The sequence below is a fragment of the Pseudonaja textilis genome, chromosome 2 (genome assembly GCF_049901715.1).
Source record: "Pseudonaja textilis isolate UNSWEBS1 chromosome 2, rPseTex1.2, whole genome shotgun sequence".
Taxonomy (NCBI): domain Eukaryota; kingdom Metazoa; phylum Chordata; class Lepidosauria; order Squamata; family Elapidae; genus Pseudonaja; species Pseudonaja textilis.
Window position 1 is genome coordinate 217,010,781 of NC_141991.1, and position 12,430 is coordinate 217,023,210.

Here is a 12,430-nt window from a genome sequence, read left to right on the forward strand (position 1 = left end):
AAGAAAATTGTATGCTCAATTATAACCTAACAATTGTAATATGTTCTCATATAATGCATTACAATAATTTAAAATTTTATTATTCCAGTGTGACTAACATAAATACCTCATATATTTAATTTCAGATGGGAGATGAAAGAGAAAGAAACTCTGAAAGAAGAAGAAAGAACGATGCTAGAGAAATTACAAAAAAAATATGTCACACCACCTTCTCTTACTTCAGAAGATAAGGAATAATAGAACCTGATAAGGATATCTTTTAGTTATGCATTCTTAATGTTAATTAAATAGATTTTTCTGAAAGAGAACATTCAGAAAGAAACCAAAACCTCAACTACATAATTTGTACATATTCTATTTTATTGGTATTTTCTAGGAAACAGCTGCATCTTATATTTTATAAGTGGGTTTCTTAATTATTTTATAGTAATATTTTGTCATATGCAAGATGAGAAAAATAGTTTTAACAATTGTTAATATAAATGTAAATTGTATATACCGCACAGCATAATATACTAAAATCTATAGTAGAATCCATACATACTTTAAATCTGTTACATTTACCGTTTTTGGAATAGTTAGAAAGCATATCTTAAACATGAACCTTTTCTTGTCTCTTCTATGTTTTTAGCTAAATATCACTATTCTAGGTTCTTTTCTGAATATTTTCTAGATAGCTGTTGGAAGCAAAAGTAGAAATAACAGATGAATTGCTTTGCTTGATTTGCTGGCATTACCATTACAGTAGTCCTTGTTTAGCAACCATTCAGAGTTATCAGTGATAAAAAGTAACTTTCTGATTAATCTTCACATTTACAACCTTTACAGATTTGTAAAGCAAAGGAAAGATGAAGTACAAACATAAGCACATTCAGTTTCACTTAGCAACTGCTTCATTTAGCAACCATTGCTAGTCTCGGTTGTAGTTCCCTAAACAAGGACTACTGTACAGCATAGTTAGATTCACACATTTCTTTTTACATATAGTCTTCAACATACAACCATTCATTTGAACCATTCAAAGTTGCAGCAGTATTGACAGTACTGTTTCTGCTATCTCTATGGTCAGCTGATCAAAATTTGGTTGCTTGACAACCAGTTTGTATTTACAATGGTTGCAGCATCTCAGGGTCATATGCTTACCATTTGTGACCTTCCCAGCCAGCTTCTAACATGGAAAGACAATGGAGGTAGACAAATTCATTTAACAACTAACTATGATAAAAAAGGATGGTAAAGTTGATTATGACTCAATTATGCTGCTAATTGTGGTCATAAGTCGAGAGCTATATCTTATGTTTATGTGCCTATGCGTTATTTTTTTCTGTATTTTTAAAGAACACAAAGGATAAAACAGAAAATATCACAATCCACCTTTTCATCATATTGAAGTAATATGCATTTCAGATACTACAGAGATGTACATCTCACAATTGGAAGAAATTTCTGCTTATAGTGGCGTCCAAGATAGCGGCTAGATACACCTTGGCCTTATTGGGAAGAAGATTTGAATTTGATTTTTCTTCTCATGACAAAGTGACACTTTGTAGTAATTCTTATTTGATAATGGCTGCTACTGGCATTCAAAAAAAATCATCAAAATCAGCTTTTAAATAACAATAATTTTAAAACTATCAAAACTCTACAAAATGAATATAATTTACATAGAAATGGCAGTTAAAACTCCACACTGCTCAGCCTTGATGTCCTTCTGACCTTAGAAACTGCAGAAATTTTAAAGTTATTGGAGATGGCCTTTATGGAACTCTAAACCAATAATTGATTATTAACATAAATTAAAGATTTCAGATATATATTTGAATAATATCCTGGAAATTTGGAATATCAAATTGGAGTATTTTATACAAACAAACAAAAGGCTCCCTGTTTTAAAGAATACAGATAGTCTTTGATTAACAATGGCAATTGTGACAGGGATTTCCATGACTAAAAATACTTTAATAAACAGTGATGTCCCATGAGTATGCCACTTAGCAATGGAAATTACAGTTCTGTATAGGAACTGTAGCAGTTTTTTTTAGGTTCAAAACATTTCAAAGCAGTTGGCATATACTAGAGGTTTCTAGATAAAAAGACCAAAATCCTGAAATCTCTTGAGCATTGAGATAATATCCAATATAAAAGTATCAATTCTCTGAATCTGAAGCACAAAACCCAAGTACTTAAACAAGGTTGTTGTTCTATTTTGTGTTATTTGAGAGTTGAATATACTTTTTTGAAGTCCCTCAGAAATTGCACACACATCATTTTCTCAAGGTTTATTTATAATGAATGTTCCCTACAGAAGTGAACCTGTACTCCCACAGCTCTCTGAAGACTTTCCAGGCTAAGATAATATGAAACAGGATGTGCACAAAACAATATATAGATCCATTAGCCAGGAGGATGAAACTTCCCAAATGAAAACCACTTAAAGCCATAAAAACATAATCTGTAGAAGAGCAGACTCAATTTGATGGGAGCAGGAAAGAAGTGCCTTTTTGAGTAACTCTTTTCAGTAACAAAGAGTGCCTTTGATTAATGTTTCTAGTTTTTTGAAGTAACAGGCAAGAATATAAAATTCTGATTAAAAACTGGTCCAAACTGGCCAGAGACAAGAATTACCCAGCGAGTTGAACTTTAAGCATCTGAAAACTGAAACCTACTGAATGTAATTGGTCATTAGCAGGATCATGCTAATAATATGGGATGATATGAACTACATATAAAGTTACTGACCAAGCACACTACATCACAGACTCGTGGTGGGGAACCTATGGCATGCGTGCTAAGTGGCACGCAGAGCCATTACTGCTGGCACATGAGCCCTCACCCAGAAAAGGTCTACTGCGCACACGCCGCCCACCCGATTGTTGGGTACCTGCCGCGCATGCGCGGCATGGTGGCGCATGGGAGATATGCATGTATGTGCAGCACACAGCGAATGGGGGCATCGTGTACATGCGCAGAAGCACGCAGAATGGTCGCATGGATTGCTTGCATGTGCAAAAGCACACAGTGAGGTTGTATGGGTCATACGCATATGCAGGGGGCATGGGGGGGCACACGCATTGCCTTCTGGGTGATGGCACGTGAGCATGAGTGCACAAGTGCACACGCAATTATCAGCACGGGAACCCAAAAGGGTTAGCCACCATTGTCACAGACGAATTAAATTATGCTGACCAATGGTAGAACACATTCCAAACCCAGTATGTATGAACAATATATAGTTATTTTTCCCTTTGAAGAAGCCTCTCATCTTGCATCTAGCAGGGATTTCTCTTTTACTTATATATAAATAAATAGATATTAATATACCTTTCCAGCTCAAATCCTATTTTGGCAAAGCCACATCAGGCTAATGACCTTTAACAAATTTTCTTAGAAATACAGCCTATTTGCAGCCTCCATAGTTAGATTACCAGATCTCCAGTCAAATGGCAAAGTCATGTCTTTAGAATCTTAGGAAGGCCAGCAGGTTTGGGACCAATCTGACCTCAGGGTGAATGATATTCCAAAGAGCAGGTGCAATGGCTGAAGACTTCTCCTGGGTCCTGTCATATATTCCTTTGGGGATAGGACCCACATGCCCTTCCAGAAGGGATGTGATTGGAGATGGGCGATCCCTCACATAACCCAGCTCATGACATGTAGGGCTTTGCAGATCATTATCAGCATCTTGAATTGAACCTGGAAGCAAACTGATAACCAAAGTAGCTTGCAGAATAGTGGTGTCATGTGTGCTGATATACAGGCACATATAAATGCCCATGCCACTAATATTTTGTACCAGCTGAAGCTTCTTGATGTTCTTCAAGGGCAGAAGTGTAATCCATGTGAGAGGTGACCAGGGACTTAGTTACTGAGCGTAGGGCTTCCAGATCTAGAAATGGATGCAACTGGTGCACAATTTGAAGTCATGCAAAGGGCAAAGACTATCTAGTCACAACTGCCATCTGCTCATGTAGTCCAGAAGACTCTGTATTGCGCAGCTCACACCATGCCTTCAAAGGACCTCACCCCTCAGTCAAGCAGATGTAAAACAGGAATGGAGAGAGAACTTGTGGCTCCACACAATCTGAAGTTTTATCTCCGAACTCAGCATTTTTCATTCCTAGTTCTTTCTGGACTCGCCAACAATCACAGAGTGCCAGCTTCACTTTAGGCTGTGTTCTGATTTGCAAGTATGACTAGTCAATAAGCCACGGCTAGGCAAACTAGGATTTGTTTCAGCTAAGTCTATCAGATCTCGGCTGCAAAAATGCGGCTGACCGCCAGACGGCAGTAAAAAAAAACAGGCCCTTCTTTGCCATTTCACTGCCGCCTAGCGGTTGACCGTATTTCTGCAGTCCAGATTCCCCAAGATTTTGCACGCCGTGTACACTCAGCCAAAAGGAAAGTACTTCCGATCCCTGATGCATCCGTTCTAGCCAGCTGTCAGTCACTTTTTTTTCTGGGGTACCGAATGTAATGATGGGGGAGGTGTCTCAGAAAACACGCATAACCTTCACACTACTCAGCCCTCGTCCCCCAGAGCAGGATTCTGCGCGGGAAGACCCGCGGGGGACGCTGAACATTTTGACGCCGCATCCCCACACTTTCCAATTGAGAGGGAAGGAGGGAAGCGCGAGCAAGAGCGCGGAAAGCGCGAACACCCCGGCTTGACTCCGTCGCGTCACCGGAACCGGAACCGGGGTTCGACATTTTTTTTGGGGGGGGGGGGAGGAACGGAAAAGGCGGGATAAGCCAAAGCCAAACAGTAAAGAGGCGAAGCGGCGGTGCGTCTCTCGGTAACAGTTTTTGCCCCGCCCCCTTTCCCGGAACTGCAGGTACGTGTAGCCGCTGCGCTTTGCTTTTTGCGTACGCCGACGGCAGGCAGGGCCCTTTACCCCTCCGATCGGGCGATGTCAAACCTCTCGACCCATCCCCACCCCCTCCTCAGGTGTGCGTGTTGAGCGTGAGGATGGACGGGCGGCGCAGGAGAAGGGACCTTCCCTCCACTTCTGCTCTGAGTCCTTGGCCTTAAAACGTGCCTGGGAAGCGGAGGGCTCCGCGGAGAATTTCGCTTCCCCTCCCTTTCGTCTCTTCTACCGGCGCTATCGACGGGCACGGCGATGGTTACCTGCCGGGGAGAGGAGGAGAAAGCCCCTGGGGCGGGGGAGGCCCCGTGTCCCTTTTGGGGGGGGGGTGTCGCCTGTCACAAGCAGGAAGTACAAGCGGGCGTATCCTCGAGAATCGCAGGAACTTGCTTGTCCTTCCCACTCTAGTGGCGCGCGTTTTCGAGATGTTTTTTCTGGGTCTCTTGAGAGAGCGAACCTGGCCTCCCAGGAGTGTCCCAAAATCAGGCCCTTAAGCGATGACTCGGCTTGAACGAAAGAAAGAAAAAGAAAAAAGCTGGGTACCAGGATTGGGGTGTCTGATCAATTTTGTTGTACTCAACAGGGGCAGGCGTTTGTGTTTGAGCCAGAACTGGAGGTTTTAAAAGTGCCAGAATGATTTCCCACAGAATAATAGCAGATTTAACAGATAGTCAGAATTGGAAGGGACCTTGTAGGTCATCTAGTCCAACCCCCCACCCAAGCGGGAGACCAGACACCATTTCTGACAAATGGCAGTCCAGTCTCTCCTTAAAAGTCTCAAGTGATGGTGCTCCCACAACTTCCAAGGGCAAGCTTTCCATTGGTTGATTGTTCTCACTGTCAGAAAGTTTCTCCTTATTTCCAGGTTAAATGTCTCCTTGTTCAGTTTCCATCCATTATTCCTTATCTGGCCTACAGGCGCTTTAGAAAATAGCTTGACCCCCTTCCTCTCTGTGGCAGCCCCTCAAATATTGGAATACAGCTATCATGTCTCCCCTGGTCCTTCTCTTTTATTAGATTAGCCAAGCCCAGTTCCTGTAACTGTTCTTCATATGTTTTAGTCTCCAGTCCCCTAATCATCCTGGTTGCTCTTATCTGAACTTTTTCTAGAGTCTCAACATCTTTTTTATAATGTGAACAAAACTGGATGCAGTACTCTAGGTGTGGTCTTACTAAGGCTTTATAGAGAGGTATTAATACCTCCCTTGATCTTGATTGTATCTCTCTGTTAATACAACTTAGGTTTGCATTAGCTTTTTTGGCTGCTGCTGCACACTGCATATAACAATAGCACCTTGTGTTCAGTCACAAGGTTCACTCATGGGGCTTTTTTAGTAGATTCCCCATTGAGAGGTCATATTCGCCAACGTATATTAATGGTGGTGTGATAAAGTGTTCTGTTCCTAATGCAACTTGCAAAATAATAATAAAAAGTAGGGTAATGATCTTCTGCACTAATATCAATGCAGTTGCTATGGAAACCAGTTGTGATTCTGCAGGAATCTATCTGAGATCTGTTTACCATTATTTACTTAATCTAATTGTTGGGATTCACAAAAAATGCAGTCTGGTTGACTTACCGTATTCTAAAAGTAGATTGTGAAAACTGAACTAGAATGTCCACGTAAAAAAAACACTATAGCTCTTCTTGAACAGTGCATCATTGATAATTATTGGATTATGCTTTTTTTCTTCAATATGCCAACAGAGAACAAAGAACAGTCCATTCTATAATGTCACATGATCATTTTACCTGGTGCTTTCTTCTCCAGCCTGGCATCCTTTAAAGTTATTGGACTGTATTCTTGTGAACCCAGACATTACTTTCAGCATCTGTGGTGATAACAGATAACAGATTCACTTTAGAACCATATTATTAACTTAACAACTGCAGTGATTCATTTAATAGCTGTGTCAAGAAAGGTTATAAAATGGGGCAAAATTTACTTAATAACTGTGTTGCTTAACAACAAAAATGTTGGGCTCATAAGTCGAAGACTACCTGTATATGTGTTGTTGTAACAAGAAGACACAACAATGTAACATACATAACAGTGTAAAATATATAAAAATAAATAAAAGCGTAAAATGTAACAAAGCAAAATAAGGGAACAAAATGCTGATGTATAAATTGTTAATGCCTTTTCCCATGAAGCATTGGTAATATTAATTAGATATCGGGGAGACGTTTTTATGATTTTTTTAATAGTACAGTAATAGTGTCACGATGAAAGTTTACATAACTATTCTGCAGTTTCATCTGTATTGCTAACTCTTTCAAGAAGCCCATCTGATGTTCTATCTGTTCCACGGTTCCCAGAGAAACTAGGGAAAAGTCTGGTACGCTGATTCCCAGTGTTATAATGGAAAATAAATAAAACTGTGCAAGGTGCAGTTCTTGCAGTCTTTCTATTTTCTTATAATGCCACAAAGTACAAGGTGTAATAGAAAGTAACCCTACATAGACCTACATATAAATAGCAGGGTGCATCTTTATTGATATTTCAGTGCCAAGTTTCTTTGGCATTGAAATGCCAAAGATTTTGACTCTTCTTATGGTGACATATCTATTCAATATTAAATCATGAAATTGTGTGCAACTTTTTAAAGGTAGTCCTTCGGTTATCACAACAATTGGGACCTAGATTTTTACTAAGTAATGTGCTTGTGAACTGCAATGTCGTATGTCCACATTGCTTAGCGATAGCAATCCCACCAGTCCCAGTTACCATCATAATGTTAGGACTACGGGGTTGTTAAGAAGCAAGAGGTATAATGATCTTTGGGAATGACCTTGGGAGATGGAGCAAAGAATGCTGCCTAGGAACAGTCAGATAAGAGGCAGCATAGCCCACAACTGCATAATGGGCAGAGCAAGATTTTCTCAGGCTATAAAGGTGATGGTGGGAGAATTGTACTTTCAGACTTGCAAGATTCTATTAATGTAGCTTTAGAATAAAGTAGAATTAGCTTCTGTTTATGTTTCCTGCCTGGTTTACCTTGTGAGGTTGCTAGTAGGAGTCCTAGGTTAGGAATGCAGTGTGCGGGCTCCTACAGGTGATGCTACATGCAGGTGGACTAGTGAGGACTTCAGATGGGTACTACAGGATGAAACTAGGCCAGCAAGGACTGTAGGTGGGTGCTGAGGTGCTGGCAAGTTCTGTGGATGGGTAGGTGCTGTTCTCAAAGAGTATTGTTATCTAATTTGTTCTTTTAATCTTTATCCTTCCTGTTGATAGTTTTCTATTAGTATGAATGCATGTTGAATTTGGGGGAGGAAGAAGATAATCTTGATGTACCAGGAAAAGATATTTGACAATAAGCACTGCAGATCCGTGGACTTAAAAGTGATCGAGAATCAAGCAGATTTAGTCTGCTATATCAGCAAAAGAGACTACAGAGACAGGCAAATTACAATAATGAATATTTTTTAAGTAGTAAGTTGTAGACTGTAAAAATAATAAATTATTTACGTGAGAAATATGGGAAGTTTTTTATCAGGGAAACCTGGTCTACCCAATTATGGGACAGAGCATACTGCTCCGCTTTAAATTCACAAAAATATGAAAAGTAAGTTTGCAAAACTTGAAGCTGTTGTCATCCCAATCATAATAGACCCTCAAACTCTAAATACTAGATTACAGATTAATTTTTTCTGTGTTACTTCTAGTATATTATATGACCATCTTATTTGATTAAGAGGTTCTTTAAAAATTAATTATATACTTAAGAAATGAAGACAGATAACCAAGGACAGAGAATTTTGGGGAATGGGATAAAAATTCATGCTGACTGTTACTGATTTAGTTGAAAAAACTGCCAAAAGTTTTGGCAAAGATGGAGATCAAAGGCAACTAAGTATATCTGCAAATCAAATTTGGAATGGAAAAGAAAGTGCAAAATCCCTTAAATTAAGAATTATTGTTAGGGAGGATATCTAGAATTATATCCTATGAGATACGTTTTATGACAAATGTTGAAAAGAAGAACGGAGAATGAAGAGGGAAGAGGGAAGGAAAAAGAAGGAAGGGAAAGGCAGGCAGGCAGGAGACTGTAATGAGAGGGAGGGTGTGAGGGAAGTCCTGTCTTACTACTTGGCCACCAGCAGACTTTCTGGAATCATATTATTTATTTGTTTATTGACCAATACTTCCATTCTAGCACCATTTTTCAGATTATAATGATTTTAAAAAACTTTGATTTCTGTAATGATTTTTTCTAGTCAGGATATTTTGGGAAAATAAACTTAGCATTCCAATTTATTTATTTTTTTTTCAGCTTATCACCTCCAGATTGATGCATGTTTTCATCATTGCCTTAAGCTTGCTGAGAGTTTGGATAAATATGGCGCAACTCCAACAAGGAGGTCCTGATGAGAAAGAGAAGACTACAGCATTAAAGGGTACAAATTAATTTGGAACTTCTCCATAGGCACTCCGTAGACTGTGTTCTGATGAACTATAATTTTGTGGTTAGTAAAACAGGTGAGCAAGTACAAATGATACAACCCACATTTCTTGGCTGCAATAAATCTCTTACATATATCCAGAATTTTTTGTTCTTTGCTTCCAAAAAAGATATATCACCATGCAACAGGATTGCTGTTAGCTATGATAGAGATGCCAATTGGATCTCCTTGATGGCAAAAACCTTATTATGGAAAGAAAAATGCTGCAACTTATGCATATTAGTCAACACACAGAAGGAACAAAGTAGTGTGCGGGAAGAGCTTTAAAGAGTAAACAAACAGACCTTAATTGTTTGCAAAAGTTGATGAATTAATGTATTATAATAATTTCAAAATTATTTCAGTGGAAGGACATACAAAATTCCACCATGGCAGCCTGGTTGAATTAGATTTCTCTGTGTGTGTCTGTGTGTGTATACTGGGAGGAATTGTTGCTTATTTGGTTCACTTTTAGATTTCTTTAGTTTTTAATCTGATACAGTTTTGAATCCCTGCTGAATTCTCTTCAACATGCCTGTTTTTCTTACTCTGAACATAAAATGGGATACTATATCCCATTTTATATGCTGTTTTTAGACTTCAGAAATAGAATACCATATAAATGGTCAACCTGTGTATACTATCCTGAATTATGTAGAAAACTGACAGAACACAAATATAATCAATATGCTTCTTGGAGGCAATATTCACCTGAAAGCTTCAGACATTTTCACTCTGTAGGAGGCAGGGCAATTGAATTTCTTCACTCTTATAATGCTGTCTTCTGCACTTTCCTTCAGTCAATTTAGGTGCAAGTTCTGGCTCATGTATTATTGTTATTATTGCAATGGATTTGCCTGATTACTGCTTATCTTTGTTTTTTTCAGAAAGAGAATATGTATGTATGTATGCATGCATGCATGCATGCATGCATGTATGTATAAAATTGAAGTTAGATGGTAAATATTTACATAGATTTGTTTGAATACTGTTCTAAGGATAATTCAAATATACTTAGTGGTTTACCCATTTAGGAAAACACATTTCTCATCTCCAAAATTACTGTGGGTGACTTGCAAATTAAAAAGATAAGCATCACAATATAGTTTTTGAAGGAGACTATTCTCCTTCTCCTAATGGCCATAGAAGAAAATCTGTGATTCTTTTCCTGGCCAGTAGGTGTTAAGTTGGGATAAAATCAGTCTGTAAACACATACTGTACTTAAAGATGTGCGTATGTAAAGAAAAGTAATGTATCTGAAAGCAGTTCAAATTTAAATTTTCAGCGTAAAAGAAAGCTCTTCTGAGATCATTTGGAAAATAATAAAAATACAAAAGTTAAAGATTTTTGCCCTGACTCTTGCAAACCTAGCAGTTCAAAAGTATACAAATGCAAGTAGATAAATAAGTACCACTTCGTTGGGAAGATAATGTTTCATCATGTGGCCAGCATCTAGTCATGCTGGCCACATGACCATAGACGGGTCTTTGGACAATGCTGGCTTCCTCAGCTAAGAAACAGATATGAGCACTGCCCCCTAGAGTTGGATATGACTAGACAAGGGAAACCTTTTCCTTTACCTTTAATGTTGAAGTATCTTTTGTTGCTGTTATTAGTCATAGATTCGTCAGGTCAGAAGGGATTTTGGAAGTATTCTAGTCCAGCCTTCTGCCAAAATAGGACGCCTCAAACATTCTAGTCAAATCATTGTTTAACCTTTGTTTGACAATCTCCAGTTAGGGAGCACCAACAGCTTCAGGTGTCTGGTTATTATTATGCTTTAGAGCTCTCACAATCAACAAATCCCTTAGCTCTCTGTAAAGCTACCATAAGTTGTTTTTTGTATACGGAGAATAAATCCAAACTCCCTTCCCTGTGATAGCATTTAAAGAATTGGAAAACTGATATCATGTTTTCCCTTACCCTTCTTTTCTATTAGTTATTTTAATCCTTCATAGAATTTATCTTCCAAGAACTTCACATTCAAGAGCACAGTTTGTTGCTCTTTACTGTTGATTCAGCCCAAGACTGCACTTGCTCCTTGGACAGATACAGCACAGTGCTAACTCCTCCTTAACCTGTTGAAACCCACCTAACAAGTACTATTGAGAAGTCAGGTGATGTCTGTTCTATATTTATACTTTTAAAAAATCTAGTTGAATGCAAAACTTCACATTTATCACGATTGGATAGGATTTTGTTGAATAGGATACATTATTCAAGTCTATCAAGACCTTTTTGAACCCTGAGTGTGAGGTGTTCTCTGCAGATTTGCTGAGTATCCCTCCTATTTTTTATTCTAAGTCATAAAAATGTTGAAGAGCAGTGAGCCTAAGATGAAATCTTTCCATGTACGTATAAATCCATTAAGAAGCATGTATTATGCATGATTGTTTAACCAACGGTGAATCCACCTGGTAATAGGACCATTATTCCATTTTATTAAGAGGCTGTGGCCTAATCCTATCTCAACCCTTACTGAAGTTGTGAAGCTTAGGTGTATTACATCCATAGTAGTTTCTTGGTTTACTAATCTCATTACACTAATCCAAAGAGATTGTTTATTTTTAACATTTCTGAACAGCCCAGAGTTCTTTGACAGGTCCTGCAACATATCTTCCCAGCCTCACCATTTGAGATGGCTAATGTAATGGAACAAAGACAGCTTTATAGATAGCTGGCTCCATGTCATGTAGAGCTTTATAAGTCACAACCTTTGAACTGGATCCAGAAGCAAACTGGCTTCCAATACAGCGCATAGAGTAGAAGTGTTACGAGAGAGGGAAAGAGAGAGAGAGGGAAAGAGAAAGAGAGTGAAAGAGAGAAGAAATAGACAAGAAAGTAAAGAAAGAAAAAGGGAGAGAGAAAGGAAGGAAAAGGAAGAAAAGGGATAGACAAAGGGGGTGGGAAAGAAGGGACAGAAAGAAAGATAGAAAGAGAGAGAGGGAATGAGAGAGAAAAGAAAGAGGGAGGGAGGAGAAAGTGAATGGGATATGGAGAGAGGGAGGGAGAGAGAAAGAGGAAAAGAGAGAAAAAGAGAAGGAAGAGGAAAAGTAAAGAGAAAGAGGAAGAGAAAGGAAGAAAAAGGATAGACAAAGAAAGAGGGGGGATGGAAGGAAG

At 38.8% G+C, this 12,430-nt stretch overlaps 2 protein-coding genes across 16 annotated transcripts in view; both read left to right on the top strand.

Moving 5' to 3' along the window:
• KIAA0825 (KIAA0825 ortholog) overlaps positions 1-2,748 on the top strand; it is a 169,093-nt gene extending 166,345 nt beyond the window's left edge. The window contains exon 20 of the mRNA XM_026719140.2: positions 126-2,748. Coding sequence (XP_026574925.2) covers positions 126-237 — 112 coding nt within the window. The 3' untranslated portion in view covers positions 238-2,748. The remainder of the gene's footprint in view (positions 1-125) is intronic.
• A 1,977-nt stretch (positions 2,749-4,725) lies between these two features.
• The window catches only part of ARB2A (ARB2 cotranscriptional regulator A), a 214,648-nt gene continuing 206,943 nt past the window's right edge, over positions 4,726-12,430 (top strand). For 6 of the 15 annotated variants that reach the window (XM_087927046.1, XM_087927048.1, XM_087927053.1 and 3 more), the window contains exons 1-2: positions 4,736-4,832; positions 9,155-9,264. In XM_087927046.1, coding sequence (XP_087783172.1) covers positions 9,159-9,264 — 106 coding nt within the window. In that variant the 5' untranslated portion in view covers positions 4,736-4,832; positions 9,155-9,158. Of the gene's footprint in view, positions 4,946-9,140; positions 9,347-11,268; positions 11,428-12,430 lie in introns of those variants that run through there. The other 9 variants (XM_026719086.2, XM_087927058.1, XM_087927057.1 and 6 more) reach the window with 6 other exon arrangements.